At 39.0% G+C, this 19,153-nt stretch overlaps 1 protein-coding gene across 4 annotated transcripts; it reads right to left on the reverse strand.

Annotated features, from left to right (window-relative positions):
• Nucleotides 1-6,315: 6,315 nt before the first annotated feature.
• On the reverse strand, nt 6,316-19,153 carry LOC127949214 (serine-rich adhesin for platelets). Of its 4 annotated transcripts, XM_052546269.1 has the most exons (11): nt 18,851-19,153; nt 17,274-17,406; nt 16,712-16,877; nt 16,184-16,293; nt 15,876-16,039; nt 15,742-15,761; nt 13,865-14,001; nt 13,491-13,651; nt 12,538-13,272; nt 12,361-12,465; nt 6,316-12,219 (listed from the first exon to the last, which is right to left on the reverse strand). In XM_052546269.1, exons 2-11 carry the CDS (start codon nt 17,384-17,386, stop codon nt 7,751-7,753), a joined length of 6,180 nt encoding a protein of 2,059 aa, XP_052402229.1. In that variant the 5' UTR covers nt 17,387-17,406; nt 18,851-19,153; the 3' UTR covers nt 6,316-7,750. The 4 variants fall into 4 exon arrangements, with proteins under 4 accessions (XP_052402229.1, XP_052402215.1, XP_052402221.1 ...); XM_052546255.1 differs by having other exon boundaries at nt 6,316-12,465; XM_052546261.1 differs by having other exon boundaries at nt 12,361-13,272.

Consider the following 19,153-nt stretch of genomic DNA (forward strand, 5'->3'; position numbering starts at 1 on the left):
CTGGCGCAGTGGATAAGACACATGTTTTTGGTGTGAAAAACCTGGGTTCGAATCCACTGTGAGACACCAATGTGTCCCTGAGCAAGACACTTAACCCCTAGTTGCTCCAGAGGCGTGCAACCTCTGACACATATAGCAATTGTAAGTCGCTTTGGATAAAAGCATCAGCTAAATTAAAAATGTAATGTAAATGTAACTTGCTATTTAATAGACCCTTACACACCACACTGTAGCAGAATCAATCATGGACCAGGTAGCAAGATCTCAAATATGTCTCCAGTGGCCACTTGTGATCAGGTTTTAAAGCAAAGGGTTTCTGAATACATATATTACTTGGTACATTAGTTGAGTGCATGGTACTAAGTGCACTCAATGTTGATAAAAGACAAGAAAAGGATGGGAAAAAAGAAAAAGAAAGAGGCGGAAAAAGGAAGGATCAGCATTTATACTACAAACGCAATGTGATTCTGTCTGAAACATTTTCTGTAATTACCATTGTTTGGATTGAATATGATCGCCTCACCTAAATTAATATGTCACCCAAGGATATCAGTGAATTTTGTTTGAAATACAGAAATGAATTGAGAATGCTTTTCAAATCCCAAAATTCTGTCCTTGAATGCGAATAGAACTAGAATATCTAGAATAAAGGTTAGCAAATGGGAACTTATTTAAAGGCATATTTTAATTTACAAGTAGAAAGTAGAAATAACTTAAGAGAAGATACATTTAAGAACACACCACTCAAAAATTGCCATAGGTGCTCAAGAATATAGGTGAAAATTCAAAGGTTTTTAAAACTTTACAAAGATGGATTAGGGTGAAAGAACATTTAATTTTCCACAATGGCATGAATTTCTCTGAATTGAAATTCAATTTCATAACATTCAAGTTACATTTCCTGTAGGATGAAGTTATTTAAACTCAAATTCCAACTATTTTTTAGGTTCTGAGTTTTGTCCAATCCTTATGTCAATTAAGTTTACATGTGCATGTGACTGGCTGGCACCATGTTCAACTTGTGCTTATTATGTAATTTGTGTTGTCATCTGTGAAGATTTATCATTACGTGTGCATTAGATCTAATTTATGGCATGTGAGACAATCATTGATACATGCATGACTGAAAATCAATGTGTGATACAAGACAGACTAAAGTTGTAAAGTTGTTTGAAATTGACTGTGTATCTGTTTCCAGAACTGTGCAGCAATTTAAAAAAATAAAAACTGATGACAATAAACAACAAATCTTATCAGAAGCGTACCTCACCTCGGTGACAATGCTGCTTGAAGATTTGTGGTGCAGCAGTCCAATATACACATGACAGTCATTTCTTCATGCCCCTGCTATTGTCAAACACATTTCTCCACTGAAAAGTCTTGCCTTCATAGCTCCATCACTTCTTTTCATGTCTCCTACTACTAGGGCAAATATTTCTCAGGAATTACTTTATGGTTCTTTCTCACCAGTCGTGCTTTTAACCTCCTTGCTTCCATCCCTCACAATTTTCATCCAGTCGTTATTAAGCTTTCATCACTTCTACTATTTACTTTACTTTACAGCACTAGGTGCTGTGTCTCTGAAACTCCTCCATACATCTTTCCTTACTCATCCAGTATCTCTTCAAGAGCAGATTCTTTCAACCCATCTTTTTCTTTAAGATTCAATGCACTTCCTTTTCTCCCTTTTCCTTCACCGCACAACTGTTTCTGAGAATTAAGTGTAGTTGTTGTACACCTGTGACTTTACCAACTCAGTCTATCAAGTCCAAGTTCTTAAAAAAAATAATGCATTTGCATATTACATTAACGCAAACTGTCTTTGATAATACTATCTCCAGCAGACATGCTCAAAACCATTGGCAAAAGACACTGATTGATACATCCTACAAATTCCTTAAAGTCATAGGGCAGGTAATTCCATATACATTTTTTTTTCTGCTAAATTAGCATTCAGAGATTGTAGAACTTGAACGTCCAGTTAAGGAAAGGATTCATGGATCGATTTCAATCTCTACAGACACTAATACTGTATGAAAGTCTGCCTGTTTCAAATCTAAAGGGGTGAAAGTGCCTGCTCTTCTCTACTTATCTATTATCCATCCATTTCCGCCCTCTGTGAATATGACAACAAGCTTTAAGGCTGCTCCGGGTCTCTGTAAACAGCGCCATATGCACGGCTCTCATAGAGAGGTCACTGATTCTTCATTTAGAGCTGATGTTATACTTTTAGTACCCCTTACAGTCGATACATCATACAATATTCTGGAGAGGCTCTTGAATCTGAATGTTGAACTGCAGCATCATTACCTTAAAATTAGACAAAGAGGCAAAAAACATAAAATAAAGCCTTCTAGCAGAAAATACTTAATGACTGGACCTCATAAAAATTAAGGAATATGATTCTGATAATTGATTCATTACAAAATATACAGTCGGTACGGAAAGTAATCAGACCCCCTTAAATTTTTAACTCTGTTATATTGCAGCCATTTGCTAAAATCATTTAAGTTCTTTTTTTCCCCTCAATGTACACAAAGCACCCTATATTGACAGAAAAACACAGAATTGTTGACATTTTTGCAGATTTATTAAAGCTGTGTTTGATTATACTGACTAGACTTGATTAGGAAAGCCACAGGAAAGCCCTGTCTACATAAGACCTTACAGCTCACAGTGCATGTCAGAGCAAATGAGAATCATGAGGTCAAAGGAACTGCCTGAAGAGCTCAGAGACAGAATTGTGGGAAGGCACAGATCTGGCCATGGTTACAAAAAAAAATTCTGCTCCACTTAATGTTCTTAAGAGCACAGTGGCCTCCACAATCCTTAAATGGAAGATGTTTGGGGCGACCAGAACCCTTCCTAGAGCTGGCCGTCCGGCCAAACTGAGCTATCGGGGGAGAAGAGCCTTGAGCCCCTTTCACACTGCCATTCCGGCAAATACAGGGGTAAAGTGTTCCTGTAATTGTTCTCTGGTCGTTAGATTTGGCACTTTCACACTGCCAGTGATGACCCGGGTTTATGTGCGTGCTTTCACACACAACCCTTGAAGATCCCGTAACGACACGTGACATCAGCGCGTGACGTGTAATGTACGAGTCGACAACGCTTGGCACGTTATACTTTAACTGAAGCAAGCAAACGGTCTCTGCGTCAGCGCGGAAAGTGAGGAACTAACTGATCTCTGCTTCATTACAGTTTGCACATATGTTTTCGTCGCGAATGTTGATCTTCCTTCAAAACAGCCGGTAAAAGAGTCGCGCGATAACGCGCGTCATCACTTCGATACGGAATTAGATCTGGCTTTTGTTCACACAGCGCTCGTTCCGGATCGATTACCGCAATGTTACTAGGTCCCCGACCCGGGTTCGATTCGGTAATCAATTCCGGGACGTGGTTGCTTTCACACAGAAGGCGACCAGGCAATGTTACGGGAATATTGCGGGTCCGACGTGCAGTGTGAAAGGGGCTTTGGTGAGAGAGGTAAAGAAGAACCCAAAGATCACTGTGGCCGAGCTCCAGAGATGCAGTATGGAGATGGGAGAAAGTTTTAGAAAGTCAACCATCACTGCAGCCCTCCACCAGTCGGGGTTTTATGGCAGAGGCCTGACGGGAGCCTCTCCTCAGTGCAAGACACATGAAAGCCCCCTTGGAGTTTGCTGAAACACACCTGAAGGATTCTCTGGTCTGATGAGACCAATATAAAGTGAAAGTGAAAGTGACATGATATTCAGCCAAGTATGTTGACCCATACTCAGAATTTGTGCTCTGCATTTAACCCATCTGAAGTGCACACACACAGAGCAGTGAACACACACACACACACTGTGAACACACACCCAGAGCAGTGGGCAGCCATTTATGCTGCAGCGCCCGGGGAGCAGTTGGGGGTTTGATGCCTTGCTCAAGGGCACCTAAGTCGTGGTATTGAAGGTGGAGAGAGAACTGTACATGCACTCCCCCCACCCACAATTCCTGCCGGCCCGAGACTCGAACTCACAACCTTTCAATTGCCAGTCTGACTCTCTAACCATTAGGCCACGACTTCCCGTGATTTAAAAAAACTTTTTTAAACTTTTTGGCCTTAATTCTAAGCGGTATGTGTGGAGGAAACCAGGCACTGATCATCACCTGTCCAATACAGTCCCAACAGTGAAGCATGGTGTTGGCAGCATCATGCTGTGGGGGTGTTTTTCAGCTGCAGGGACAGGATGACTGGTTGTAATCGAGGGAAAGATGAATGCGGCCAAGTACAGGGATATCCTGGACGAAAACCTTCTCAAGAGTGCTCAGGACCTCAGACTGGGCCAAAGGTTCACCTTCCAACAATACAATGACCCTAAGCACACAGCTAAAATAACGAAGAAGTGGATTCACAACAACTCTGTGACTGTTCATGAATGGCCCAGCCAGAGCCCTGACTTAAACCCAATTGAGCATCTCTGGAGAGACCTGAAAATGGCTGTCCACCAACGTTTACCATCCAACCTGACAGAACTGGAGAGGATCTGCGAGGAGGAATGGCAGAGGATCCCTAGATCCAGGTGTGAAAAACTTGTTGCATCTTTCCCAAAAAGATCAAAAGGGTGCTTCTACTAAATACTGAGCAAAGGGTCTGAATACTTAGGACCATGTGATTTTTTGGTTTTTCTTTTTTAATAAATGTGCAAAAATGACGAAAATTCTGTGTTTTTCTGTCAATATGGGGTGCTGTGTGTACATTTAATGAGGGGAAAAAATTAACTTAAATGATTTTAGCAAATGGCTGCAATATAACAAAGAGTGAAAAATTAAGGATGTCTGAATACTTTCCGTACCCACTGTAAATCATGTAACAATTATTAAGAAACATCCTTTAATAGATCTATCTCATTTGTCAGAACAAGCATGAAACGGGGATGGAGAGATATGTTGGAGTTACCACGAGGGAACAGATGGAAAGGTTCATTTTTCCATTTTAAACGGTAAATGTTTAGTAACATTATGTGTACAGGAAGGTAGGAGGGAGTGAGAAAGGATGGTTGGGTGTAGGAAAGGATAGCTGAATAATTCAAAAAGAGAAGAAAGCACAGATGAATCAAACGGGCTAGTGCCTGTCTCACATTGAAGGAATATAAAATGGAGGATGCAACTGTACATCTCTTTTGTGACAAAAAAATCTGCTTGTAATATCTGTCAGTGAGCAAGGCAGTATCTTCAAAAGAAGCAAAACCTTGGGTCACCAGAACTGAGTCAATAGCTTGAGTTGCATGTTAGATCTTTCATCATCTGCTTTAACAATAAAGTGGAGACCAGATTTATGAATAAAGTCTGCACAAAGGAAGTCCTAATGATGCGGCAATGTTTTTGGGTCCTACAGTGTTTTCCGCAGTGTCTCAAAGGTTCAGCCCTTCTGCCTCACTTTCTATCTACTGCCTTGCTGCCCGTGTCCTCGTTATGAAAAAAGCTGTTCCACTTGGCTTCAGAGTTAACCCTCTGCTCACTGTTCAGAGAACAGAAAATGGGTCATGAATGGGGAAAGGGTATGAACAAGCAATATGAAATGGAAAGGAACTGGACAAAGGGTTAAAAGAAAGACTGAGGGATGAGGAAGAAAAAGAAGTACAGTAGCTGGGTGAAAGGATAGCATGCATAGAAAAAAAAAAAAAAGGTCCAAAAGGTAGAAGTCAAAGGTAAAAAGTCAAAATGGAACGTAGGCAGCCAAATAGCTTGGAGGAAGATGTCGAAAACAAAAAGGAGGGAAAAAAAAACATCAAAATTGAGGATTTAAAATTTAGGATGTAAGCTATTCGGAAAGCAGAAAAATAAAGTGCATGTAAAAAAATGCATGTAAAGACAAACCAAATAAGATGAAAAGAAGGGAAGGAACAAAAAATGCTCAGCGACAGGTTAAATCTAAATGAGCTGCAGTGACTGATAAAAGACAGTGCTTAAGATAAAGATGTATTGTGGGTGGAACACCTCAAATGTGCAAACATATACATAACCCTTACGCATTTGTACATGATATGCATATTATTTTTATGTTCCCTTCTCCCTTCTATGGCTAATCATTTATATAGTCTTTGGAGCAATTAGGCCAAATCAGACCTTGTAACCTTGAAGAAAAACTTAGTAGTGCTCTTCAGGAACACCAATGAATGAATATGAGGTCTCTTAATGAAACTATACAAGTCCTAATCAATGCATTTACAATATAGCACAATAATATATCAATTAGAATTAAAATATATATATATTTTGGCCCCTTCCAAAAGAAATAATATTTTCAAGGAGATGTTACATGTCAGCATACTAAAATACCATGAACGGTTTCATTTAAAATCATTTCATTTTAATTGCCTTAATTTCATTTTTTTACAATTTTACAGTTGAACATTACAATTTAAAATGTATCTCAAATGTCCTAAGTAACAAACAGGACGGCCATACAAGACATACCGGAAAAAAGACATCTGAACTGTAGATATTAATAAAACTGTAATATACATTAAGTTCAGTACAATCAAAAAATTAAGTTATATTGAAGCACCATATTAAGAACACATTGAAATAAATATTATTAATACACTGGCTTTTTATAGACCAAGGCAAGGCTTAACACAACTACGTCAAACATGTAGGACAGCCCAGGGCTCGCTCAGGTCTGCAACTGTTAAAAATGAGAAGAAACCAACAGACGCATTCCATATCTGACATGTACTGGTAGGTCATAAAACACACACCCACACACACAATATAGAGTCAAAGATGATGGCTTGGTGACCTACAGGACTACAGTACATTATAGTAACAATATTCTATAAATGTTAAGCGAGTCTGATTAAGGATCAGCTCCAAAGGGCACTAAACATCTCTCTAGAGTAATACAAGTGGTAACTAATTAATTATGCATTGACCCAAAGTACCAAAGCAATACCCAATATGATACAAACCCCATGAATCTGATATAGATAAATGCTTGGTGTTTAAAAAAGCATCCAATGCCAAAACACATTTGTGCTTGCAAAGTGTGTGTGATTTCCTTGGAAATGATCGGATGCTATTCAAATTAATGACATCACAGATTGTGAAGATGCTGGAATATCTGTGATTTGTATGCATTTAATGTAGCAGCTGCTGCATTTTTTTTATGACATGCAGGAATCCCTAAACCAAAAACAGGACACCTGAGAGCTGCTCAAAATATGTGTTTGTCATACTTTGTACAAATAGTTGTGCAGTCAGTGGTACACATTCTTATTCAACTTGACAGATGGGCATTTAAACAACCCTAAATTAAAAGCACATGATCTCTGCTCTGGTCCTTCATGTGCTTACCCACTAAGCGGTGCAATTTGCCAGCCAAGCTTACTTTTCTTGCAACTCTGAACTGAAAAGGCTAGGAGGAAATAAGAGAGAATTTCCACATTGCAGACAACATCTCCATCATGTGGAAAATCTTATGTATTACAGGACCACCAGAATATCTATTTTCCTCTGTTCTAATACAGACACCACTAGCATGAAAATAATTGTATCTTCTACAATAAGGTACTAAACAAAATTCATCATGTAGCATACCAATAATTAGGCAAGTGTGCTAATAAAAATATGTCTTTAAATATTTAAAGAAAACTCTTTTGATGCTAAGGAACAGGACATTTTACAGAAATCATAAATTTAGTTTTCAGTGTAATGAAAACAAAAAAGAACCTCTTACACTGAAGTTGTTATAAATAAATAAAGTCTCAGCATGTTAGCGACATTAATCAGTATACTGTAGGTCCAGATCCACTGTACCGTCAGTCACCACAAGCCTAAGTCTCTTAGGCTTGCGATCCATTATGGGGGTGCTTTGCGAGTGAGAGGTGGAGAAGTGTAGAGAATTACATGGGTGAGTTCCAGTCCCCTGATGCTGCTGATCCTTACCGACTTGGCCCCCGTGGACTTTAGACCCTGCAAACCTACTCGGAGAGGGAGAAGGTGAGAAGTTTGAGTGACCACATGCTTCTACAACCAGCCTTCCTTGAGTTCCCGATGGCTCCATGAGACAATGGTAAGTGTAATTTGCAGGTCCTGAACCAGTATAATTCAAACTTTCACCATTCTCACTATACCCCAGAGTCACAGAATGATCTCCGGTAAAGTTCACTATGTAAGACTGGTGAGGAGGTTGACCGTGTTCAAAGGTGGTTGACTGAGTTTTAATCAAAGGGACCCCAGGGATGGAGGATTCTCTGTATCCCAGATGAGTACTGCTGTGCTGCGATGCAGGAGGAGAAAGAGTGGAGCTGAAGTTGAAATCCGAAGAATTACAGTGAGAAATGTTTGAACACATCTGATTCTTATTGGGCTGGACAGAAGACACTCCAGAAAGTTGAGTGTTTTGAGTGGGAGCCACAACGGCATGGGGTTTTTCCAATTTTGAGAATTTGCTTTGAGTTCTACTGTAACATTGAGAACCTTGAGCTGAGGGAAATAAATATGTGGAGGGCAAGGATGGATCTTTATCATTCCTTGAGATCTGGGGCTTTATGTTCTTGAAGATGTTTGTATTGGTTTTGCTAGAGCTGATGAAATAAACAGGGTGAATGCGATCACCTTGTAGACCAGGATTAGCAGGGTACTGTTTGGACGCGATGTTCTTTGGGTTTTTTTGCAGATTTTCAGCCAATCTTGAGAACTCCGCATTAGGACATCTAGCAGAATACTCTTTTCCACTGTGAGAACTTGATGGACCCGGACAAGCATAGATGCTTTCCATGTTGTTGAGAGATTTCGAGTTGCCTGCAGCCACAGAAATTCGACAAGCATTCTGACCTTCCTCTGCTTTAATGACATTCTTGGGGTATGGAAAAAAAGGAAGCTTCTTGTCATTGCTACTAAAAAGTGCATTACCAGAATTGAATGCACCTGGATAATCAGCAAGTGAGGTTGACTTATTTCCTGCGTGAAGTGAATGGAAGGGTGTAACAAGGTTACTGTGAGGCCCGGCACCATGCAGACTTTGTGTTGACTGGTTTCGAAAAACAGATTCGGATTTAGCTTTTGAGCTATGCAAGTTGAGAGGTCCATGAATTTTGTCTTTAATGTCAATTTTAGCAAGGTATGACTCAGAGGACTTTGTGTTAATAATGGAATCAAGGAAGTTAAATCTTTTATCCTGAGGATGAATTCGCACAGTTGGGTGCCCAGGTTGTTTAGCACTTGTAGAGGCATTGTTAAACATTGTCAAGTCTTTGGGGAGAAACTGTGTTGCGGAATCTTCCTTGACCTGGAGCTCTATGGGAGTTTTGGACAACTCACCATCAGACAAGTACAGATCTTTCTCTGGGTCTTGAAGAGGAGCAGAACTCGTGGCTGTATTACACAACTTATCTTTGAAGAGCAGTTGAGATGCACCAATAGATGAGGATATGTCAGACTGAGCAAACACAATATCAGGGAAACTTAGCTCCTCACCACTACTAAAGTTACTCACTGGGCTTGGTGATCCTAGGTAAGGGGTCTCCGGATCCCATGCATCAGTGGGACTTTGGGAAAAGGGGCTGCTGAAGGACCCAGTGTTATGTGGATCACCAGGACAGTAATCTATTAAAGAGCTTGCCAAGTTGTTTTGAGCAGGCATCTGATCGTAGCTTTCAAGATTTAAACATGGAAAGTCAAGCACATCTTCAGAATAGTTACTAAAGCTACACTCTGAGGTAAAGGGAGAAATGGAAGGAGACTGAATCTGAGAGGAGGTTGCACTGGTGTTAGTGGGCACACTTTTCTCAAATACATGTGACTGGCTAAGAGCCTGGAAGTTTGACAGACTTTTATTAATCTGAAACAAATTGTGGCTCAAGCAACTGTCATCCCTTCCTTTGTTGTCAGTTCTAACTCCAGTCTTAAAACTTTCGAGAGTGTCTGACACATGCTCCCTTACATTCGCTTTTGCTTCAATACCCCCACTGACATGACTAACTCCTGCCAGCCCATCATAACAGGGAGAGTAAAGAGACAAAGGTGAAAGGGATATTGATAAGGGTGAAGTCTCAAAACTCTGTGGATCTCTGAAGGTCTCTGTCCCCTTGTTACAACAACGCCCCACCATTTGTTGCTGGCATTGAGACGAGTTTTCCTCTTTAACTTTGCAGAGAGGCATCTGTTCTACTATTGCTGGTGTAGAAAAGACAGATGTTAATTTCTTTGGCTCCCTGTGCAAAGTATCAGTGCTCCCATCTTCACTGTGAGCTTCTTTCCACTCCACCTCCCACTTGCCTTCAGCTCTCCTGCACAATCTAATCAGAGGTAACGGTTTAATGTCATCACTGTCTGTCTCAATTTTTGGACTAGATGATTTTTGTTGTAGCTGCTTGTCAGTAACATCAATACGGTCTTGAACAATTTCGTTTGGTGTACTAACATTCTTGTTAATGTGAACAGCTGATGCGTTTTGTTGTCTTTTACTTGGCTTAGCTGCACATTCTTTTCTGCAATGTTCTAGGACGTCTTGAACTGCTTTGGTGGCTTTCTCTAAACCTACGCCATTATCAGCCTCCCCATGACCCCGAATCCTCTCCATTTCTGCATTTAAAATCGAGACCGTATCCAAAATGGCACTGAAAGGGTCAACTAAAGCCAAGCATTGGTGTGGGCTTGATTTGTCCACAACACTTTTTGCCTCATCTGTACACTCCATTGCCCACTCCTTTCCTCTTTTCCTCTTAAGGCGGATTCTGACGTTTAACCTCTGCTCTTCTTCCATCTTATCCAAATCATTTGAGATAGACAACTCATCTATAATGGCATGTTTAATATTATCCGTGATCTCACAGTCCCCTGGTCTTTTATTTCCTCCTCCTAATCCTTTGTCACTTTTTGCTTTGTTCTCCTCTCCCATATTGCATTTGACTGCTTCTGTAATTTTGGATGTTTCACTCTTAGGGTCATTGATTGTCCGCTCACGAACATGTACTTTACTCGTGCTATCCCTGTATTCAGGAACTCGGCCATCGTTTTTGCCTGGTCCACGATGAGCACTCTGAAGACCTTTACAGTATTGTTTAGCCAAAGTCTTTATCAACTTGGATGAGCCACGCTTTTTGGACTCAATGCCAACATTGTCTTTGAGAGTTAAACTTGACTCAGGTATTGAACATTTCATTAATGTTGATTCGACACTGCTGGTTTCACTTGGCTTAGGTAACATATTGTCCGAGTTGGGTTCTTTGCCTTTACTGCCATCAGTACACGGTGTTGCAGGTACATTAACATCCTGTTCTGGGTCTGTATCAAGTGATTCTCGAAAAGCCCGTTTCTTTAGGGGAATGTTGCTTTGGTGACTATAATCCAGAGAAACCATGCACATGGATGAAGGTTCTGAGGAAATCAAAGCGCTTTCTGATGGTCTCTCTTGAGTATCTTCATGTATATTTGGATGATCGGCTGCCGTAAGTACTTGATTAGGGTGCTCATTTTTGTTATGATGTGTATCATGCTTGTCCTTTGTCTCTTTATTGTCAGCAAGTAATAGTGTCTTCATGTTATCAGCTTCTCCTATACCACTGTAACTGCACGGAGGTTGGTAGTCATTAGGATGTTGAGTAAACTTGCAACTCAAACTCTTTCTAATATCAGTCAACAGTACCCTTGCCTCTTTAACAACAATGGTCCTGCTACCAAAACGTGTGGTTAACACTTTCTTTTCCAAGTAATTTCTCTCAACAATTACTTCTTCCTGCTTCTTGATGCTGCTTTCTTTATCTTGCATCTTAGCTATGCTCTCAACATGTTTTTGTTTCTTATCCTGGTCTGCTCCTTTCAGTTTCTTTACAGCATCTTCAGAGTTTTTGGAAAGTGTGACTTCAGCAGATGTGACTGTTGCAACTTTATCACCTTGCTTACCTTCAATTTCATACTCACTGTGGCTATCCTTAGCATACACAAGTTCTTTCACAACAAGCTGTGTGACTGCATTTTTGCCAGTCTCTATATCACATGTTACTTTTAAGTACTTATCTGCACTCTCTATATTTACTGGTGTGAAATACAACTCCTTCACCCCTTTCTTACCTTGTATATTGCTTTCTTTGCTCCCATTAAATTTTTTGCTCTGATGTACTGATGCTGCTGCTGGTACTGTAACTTTGTCTCTTGTACTGTCTGCCTTCCTCTCACCTGTACTTTCAACTTCTGGCTTTCCTGGGACAGCAACCCTGACCAGACTGACTCTGAGGTAACGATTTAACCCTGAGAGGAGAGAGACAGGACTATTAACAGATGCTGAAGACATGGAGGGTGTAACGCTTACAGCACTAGAACAGACAGACTGCCTGTGCTTTTGCTTGTTATCCCCTGAGGTTTCTGAAGCTACACAAGCACTAACATCACCTGCCCTAGAAGCAATGGAACCGCTGATGTGTGTCCTGTCACCAGCCACTTCCCTGAGGCAATCCCTAAAGACTCTCTGCTGCGTCTCGCTGTTCACCGTGCTCTCTGTTTGTGATGATTTGTCAATGTTAGTTCCAGTGTCTCCAATGTGTACACATTTATCAGTACAAGGTTTACCTGGAGAGATTAATACAGGGTTAGTATTATCCTTGGACTCAACCTCACTTCCCTTTTGCTGCTTTCCATCTTGTGTCAGTGAGTCAGAGCATTCATTTTGCCCTGTAGAGAGTTTAGAGATCGATTTGATCAGTCTGGTCCCCCTTTTGTTGAATCTGGAGAGTTTAGATCGACTCCTTTTCTGGAACCTGCTAAGACGACTATGAAGAATATTCCTGGTCCTTGAAGAAATGCCCTGGTGGACAATTCTGACAGATGATGCATCGATGTTACGTCCCTTGGCCTTCATGCTGTCTCTTTCATGTACACTGGAAACACATCCAAGAGTAAAGGGTTTAAATTGAATGACAGGGTCTTCATTTAACATTTCTCCATCCTCATCTTTTCTCTCCTCCGGTCCATTTATGTTAGCACTACTAAGTGGTGGAGAGACAGATTTGCTGTTCCTTGTGATCCTCTCTGGTTTTGGTCGCTCTTTCTCAATTAGGTATAGCAGGGCCCTTTCTTTGCTCAAGGGGTCCTTACAGCTTAATAGGAAATTTGTGCTGTGCTGATAGAGGCAGATGCTCAGCTCCTTTAGCTTCAGGTGAGGGAAAGATGATAAGAGGTTTTGGGTTCTCTTTTCCACCTGTTTGCATTGCTCCTCCCTCCTCCACCTATCAGTCTTTCTCATCTTGCTCAAAACAAGGGCGTTCCTCTTTGTCCGTTGGGAAAATGTATTCCTCATTGGCAAAGCTGACAAGAGAATGAGACAAGAAGGATAGACAGCCAGAGTTAAGTGATCGGCAGTAATAAAATTATAATAATAATTTTCTTTATTAAAAAAAAAAAAAAAATTGCATGGTATGCTTTTAATAACATTCTTTGTCATTTTAAATTCCGAAAATACACATTTTACTCCAGGACACAAGTAATAAGAAAATAACTAAAGATGAATGGTAAAGCAAACATACCGGAGTTTGATACAGTGAGAAATGGCTTTGGGGTGCCATTTCCCCTATTCCTGTTAAGCCTTAGGTCGGTCTCTCTGAACTCATATTTTTGTCCTGAAGGATCCACGGAGCAAGCCTCATCTGGTGACTGGTCTCTCTTCTTAAAAGATCCCTCTCCTCTCCTGCACAGATTGGATAAAGAGAGTTGTGATAAAAGCAGATTTAAAAGGCTTATAAATCTATTTCTGCCATTAGAAACCTAATTGACATTGAAACCTAATACAGTTAAGACCAATTACAAGCATCCATTGAGATAATTGTGCATTACAGATCAAACATAACTACAACATCCAAAGCAGATGGCCTTGAAGCAGTATTAACATATAATCTCTCACCTCTCACATGTGCAACATTCACACATTTCATTATTCTCCCCAAAAAAGCTGTCCCCATAGTAACAGGTAATCTCCTCCCCCGGCGAGATGGGCCGCACCACTTTTACACAAGCTCCATTCTTATCTCCAGGGACAAACTAATAAGAGGAACAGAAACAGCATGAGCAAATTACTTTTCAGTATACACTGTTTGACTAATCTATTTAGTCATATGCCAGGAAACAAGTGAAAACAAATTAAGGAAATGTAATTAAAAAAAGGGTGTTGCCCTGTTAGGAATAAAAAGTGATATCAAATAAATAAAAGTAAAATTTTTAAAACTATCAAATGGATAATACACACTTCAAATAAAAATTTGCACATTTTAAAATAATAGTACTGTTTGTCATGTTATATGGATGTTGAATTTACATATAAACTACGGTTCAAAAGTTTGAAGTCAGTATGAATTTTTTTTTTTTGAAGTCACCTAAAATGTATTTGAGCAAAAATACAGAAACTGAAATATTATTAAAAAAAAAGTAAAATTGTTCTATTTTAATACATTTTTAAATTTATTTTTCCCAATAATAGCTGAATCTTCTTCAGTCATTATCCTATAGAAATCATTCTATTATGCTGAATTGGTGCTGACACTTTTAGCAATTTGAAGCATCTTTGCTAAATCAAAATGTGCAAAAAAAAAAAATTTAATCTTAATTCGGAATCTTTGAACAGTAGCGTTATATATATATTATACACACACACATCTGTGTATAACAATAATAATAAATACACAAAGAGAGAGAGAGAGAGAGATCACATCTACATCTCATACAAAGTGTTAAAATTAAAAATATGAGTTAGGTTTAAATGTTTATTTATTTATATGTCAAAAATAATCAACAGTGTTGGAAATTATCTGTAAGTGTTTTTTAAAATCCTGTAAATTACAATATTTTAAGTTAACACAACCTGATTAGAATATATGTGGATGTGCATAAGAAAACGGACACAAGAGAAATGTTCATGTCTGCAACAGTGCCCTTAAGCAGTATACCTTTTTTTCTCTTCCCTTTACAACAAAACAGCACATTGTCTTAAGTTTATCCTACCACATGGCTCAGAGAACAAACGGCAATTTCCAGATAATCACTTCTGCTTGCATTATCATTGCTAGGGTTGTCATGATACCAAAAATTCAGTAATTCATACCAATACCAGTGACATGTCAATTCTGAAAAAAAAAAATATGATACCAGAGCAAAAACGGTTTTATTGAACACACTCCTTACTATTTCAATAATAATTAAAAAAAGAAACTACATGGACAACAGAAACAAACGACAAGAAAAAAAAAAGGTGTTCTTAAAAGGCTTATTAAAGCCACTAAAGCAGTAAACGGTTGTTATCTTTATCTTGTTAACACTGCTCTTTGATAATTATTAAAGAGAAAACAGACAGTGACAGGTCCATTAAGCTGCATTTCACCACTTGCATATATCTACTGTGATATACCAGATTCTTGTTAAGATAAAATGGGGATTTGACCAAAAAGTGCATCACACACAGATACGCCATACCAAATACTCTAAGCACACCTCAACACATCCACGAATCAATTGACTGCATGCAGATGTTGAATCTGTAATTTGTACTAAAGATTACATTACAGATACATTATAGAATGAATGCAAATATAAAAACTGAAAGCAAAACCCCTGAATCACTTCTATCAGATCTAGCGAGACCTAGTTAAACAAACTTTACCGACAAGTCTAACAAATCAATTGTGCATTTAGGCTACAAGATACATTACAGATATACAAGGTCTTACTTAAAACTAAGCAATTCAAAAGATTCACCGCTAAAGCAAAACTAATAATTCAGTATCTTACCTTACAGTTGGGTCTGCAGTCTTCTCCCCACAATAAAAATGAAAGAGAGGAAAAAAAAAAAAATAAATTACTACCACAGAACGTATTTTGAAAAATAATATTACTGATCAGTATATGCATATGGGCTATCTCACCATGATTGATGAAAGCAGCCGGCCCCAGCCAAAGCTGAGCACATCTCTTGCGCATGGAGTACATGACGCTGAAGTCATTTACTCCTGCTCGGAGGACCGCACTATCCTCAGGACTCAGCTCTGCTATACAGCCCTGCAGCACCTCTACCCGTTCTCCCACAAGCCTAGAGAATTCACCATTTTTATATGCTTCAATATGGTGGTTAACAGAACTTAGAAAGTAGACCAGTTTATTGTGTGTTAGGATTCAATAATCATAAAATGCTGAGTTTTAATTTATGATTTAAAAACAAAACAGTGATTCTAACCAGTGTCGGGTGGATGTGATTTTGGCTCCATTCGTTTCAGAAGAATAGCGGTTACATGGCTCAATGTTCACTCCACTGTCCAACAGAAATGCAGTCATATAGCGATACATCTAAAGAAAAGAGAGGAGCAAGTTCAAAGACATTAATTATATTACTTGAATAATAGTAAAGTGCTTGTCTTTAATAAAAGTAAAAGATTAATTTTGACAATTTTTAGTTCAAGAAAGTCTCAGGATTGGTTTAATAAAGATTTCAATTGATCACAAAAAATCTATAATTTCCCTTCCCTTGTCTATGTAAGGCAAACTATTTTTTTGGTCTCTGTGTGTGCAGAGAGACTGTTCTCATCAGCAAGCCAAACAACTGATCTAGCAAAGACAAACATGCTGAAAAAAGGGCAAACCATCGTAACTACACTAGACAACAACAGTTACTCATTCAAAACAATTCAAGCATTCTTACATTCCTCTTTGGTGAAGATTTTTCCGCAAAAAACGGACATTTAGCAATTTTGGATATGATACTCACATGCTGCTTTAGCAGCTCCTGTCGGTGTGAACCCAGCCCGGTGAAGTAGCCACTGACCCATTCCCCATCCAACAGGGCATCAAAGGTGGCCTGGAAGTCATGTGTGCGTTTGAAGCGCAGTAGTGTCCCTCTGAGGTAACCCCATCGCCGGATCTCAGGGGGAGGACTTCATTCACATAATGAAAGAAGTAAAAAAATTATTACAAATTATCTATCTAATTTAATCTATCATTTACACTACAGTTTAAAAGTCTGGGGTCAATACTTATAAGTATATTATATACACACATAAACACACACACACACTGGGCACTGAACCCTCGTGCTGTATTTTGTGTAGTTAATTTGACATGCTGTTTTCTTTTACTACATGTATTATATTATGGTTTAGTTTTTTATCAAATCAGTGCAGCCTTGGTGAGCATAAGAAACATTCACTATCAGAATAATAAACAAAAATGAAAAAAATTAAATCAAATCTTTTTTTTTTTTTTATAATGTACATAAAAACTGTTGATCATGCATAAAGCAGTAGCTCAATCAAATCAAGTATAATAAGTACCTTATGTTCATCTTGTGGGTGCTAAACCCCAGTAAGGGATCCAGCACCAGACTCGTGGCCAGATCATCTGTCTCACAAAGCTCTCTCACACTCATTCTATAAGATCCCTCCATGGTCGCCCACCATCAACATGCTGGAACAAAACGAAGCTGGTGAGTTACACATTCAAACAGCTGCAAGTCACACTACACAAGCATGACAGAGAAGAACAACAGCAATTATCCTATTTTTCCTCACAGATTTATAAAATATAACCTTCATCTTTCAGCCAAAGACACCTATATAAAGTGGTGTCCAAAACGTCTTAGGGCCGCTAGTGAAAATACTTGTTATTTGTTCATTAAAAATTCTTTATAATGAGTGAAAACTAAGTGAAGTTTTCCCCAAATGGCAGCAGTGGCAAAGATGCACAAATGTCCTCCAGTGTGATATGAGATGATCCAATGAGTATCTTGAGCTTCAACGGAAAAGTGAACATTGTACTATCTATACCATGCCACATGAACAGTGTCAAAAATATAATTAGATTATGTTTTTTTTTTTTTTCTCAGTGCTGCATGACTTAATCATGTGGTTAAAGGAATGTTTCTCAGTCTCTTTTTGACTTTTTTTTTTTTTTTTTTTTTTTTATGCAAGAGAGCATGGTTACTACATGAAAATATTGCATTTTGTGGGGAAACATATACATATATATATATATATAAAAAAAAATACAGATTGGGGTCCGTCTTTTTCCCCTTTTCATGTTGTTATTGTACTCCAATGCAATGTATGTATATATATATATATATATATATATATATATATATATATATATATATATATATAGTTACTGTTCATTGCAGCTGCTTTACCCGATATAGAGGCGTTGATGTACATTGCATTGTGGCTGTTTGGTATTGTGCATTATTATAACCCTGTTGATTTTCGCAGCTATCTTGCAAGCAAACATCCTCCTCTCGGCGATTAATAAACGAGTAATTCTTCCCACTGACAGGTCAAGAGTCGCACTACAGAGCAGCGATTCAGTCAGAAAACACTTCGGCACTTGAGTTGTAATCGAGTTCGAGCGTGAAAATAAGAGCGTGTAAACACTAACAGCAGCTCAGCAAGACCTCTGGACTGTCGACTCGCGCTGAGATCACCGGCACGGCGGAGAAAAATGCTATATAATGTTACAAGGACACTCAAGGGGTTAATAAAATAAGATTACAGTAAATGTTACATGCCGCATGGTCTCACAGAGACACCTTCATCAATCGTCAAGCAGCTTTGATCGTACTAATTAGTATTTACTAAACAACATACCTGACTAGAGGTCAAAGGATAAATTATTCTGCCCATTCGTAACTGCTGGTTATTAACGGTCAGAGCCGCAAGGGGCCATTTATCACTGTCAGAAGAGCCGAGTTAACGGACTTCACCCCAAACCAAAGGGGTCCAGTTAGCTCACTGAACAACATAAGCCAACCACCAGAGTCCAAACGGAATCTTTTAACAGCATAGATTTCATTTTGAATAATAAAAAAATATGGTCAAAACAGGGCTAGCGTATCCAACAAAAGAGTGCATTTTACCTGACGGGCTTTCCTTCAAATGTTTTGCTCGATTTGTCCGTAGTGAAATTCGTCTGTAAGCTAGCAAGCTAGCTTTTCATGTTGGCTACGAGTGCAGCTGCCATCTGCTCTTGGTATTCCCATATTTCATGATTTTTACGTTTCTGCTGCAGATACTTGATTGTAAACTAAAAAAACTGACCGTCGAGTTGAGATGACTCGGGTATAATACTAGCATTAATTTTTTCTAGACTGCGTTTGTTTTCGAACGTAGAAGTCTCGTCCTGGAGGTGAATTCAACCAATCCTTGACATCCATGGTCGC

This window comes from Carassius gibelio, chromosome A3 (assembly GCF_023724105.1).
Source record: "Carassius gibelio isolate Cgi1373 ecotype wild population from Czech Republic chromosome A3, carGib1.2-hapl.c, whole genome shotgun sequence".
In the NCBI taxonomy this organism is placed as follows: Eukaryota; Metazoa; Chordata; class Actinopteri; order Cypriniformes; family Cyprinidae; genus Carassius; species Carassius gibelio.

Excerpts from the sequence above, each read along its gene's own strand:
- LOC127949214 (XM_052546247.1), bottom strand. The coding sequence starts at position 17,386 with ATGGAGGGATCTTATAGAATGAGTGTGAGAGAGCTTTGTGAGACAGAT. Across the intron at positions 16,040-16,183 it reads ATCACATCCACCCGACACTG|GCTTGTGGGAGAACGGGTAG; the intron begins GTTAGAATCACT and ends TGAATTCTCTAG. Across the intron at positions 14,002-15,741 it reads ACTGCAGACCCAACTGTAAG|TTTGTCCCTGGAGATAAGAA; the intron begins GTAAGATACTGA and ends TCCTCTTATTAG.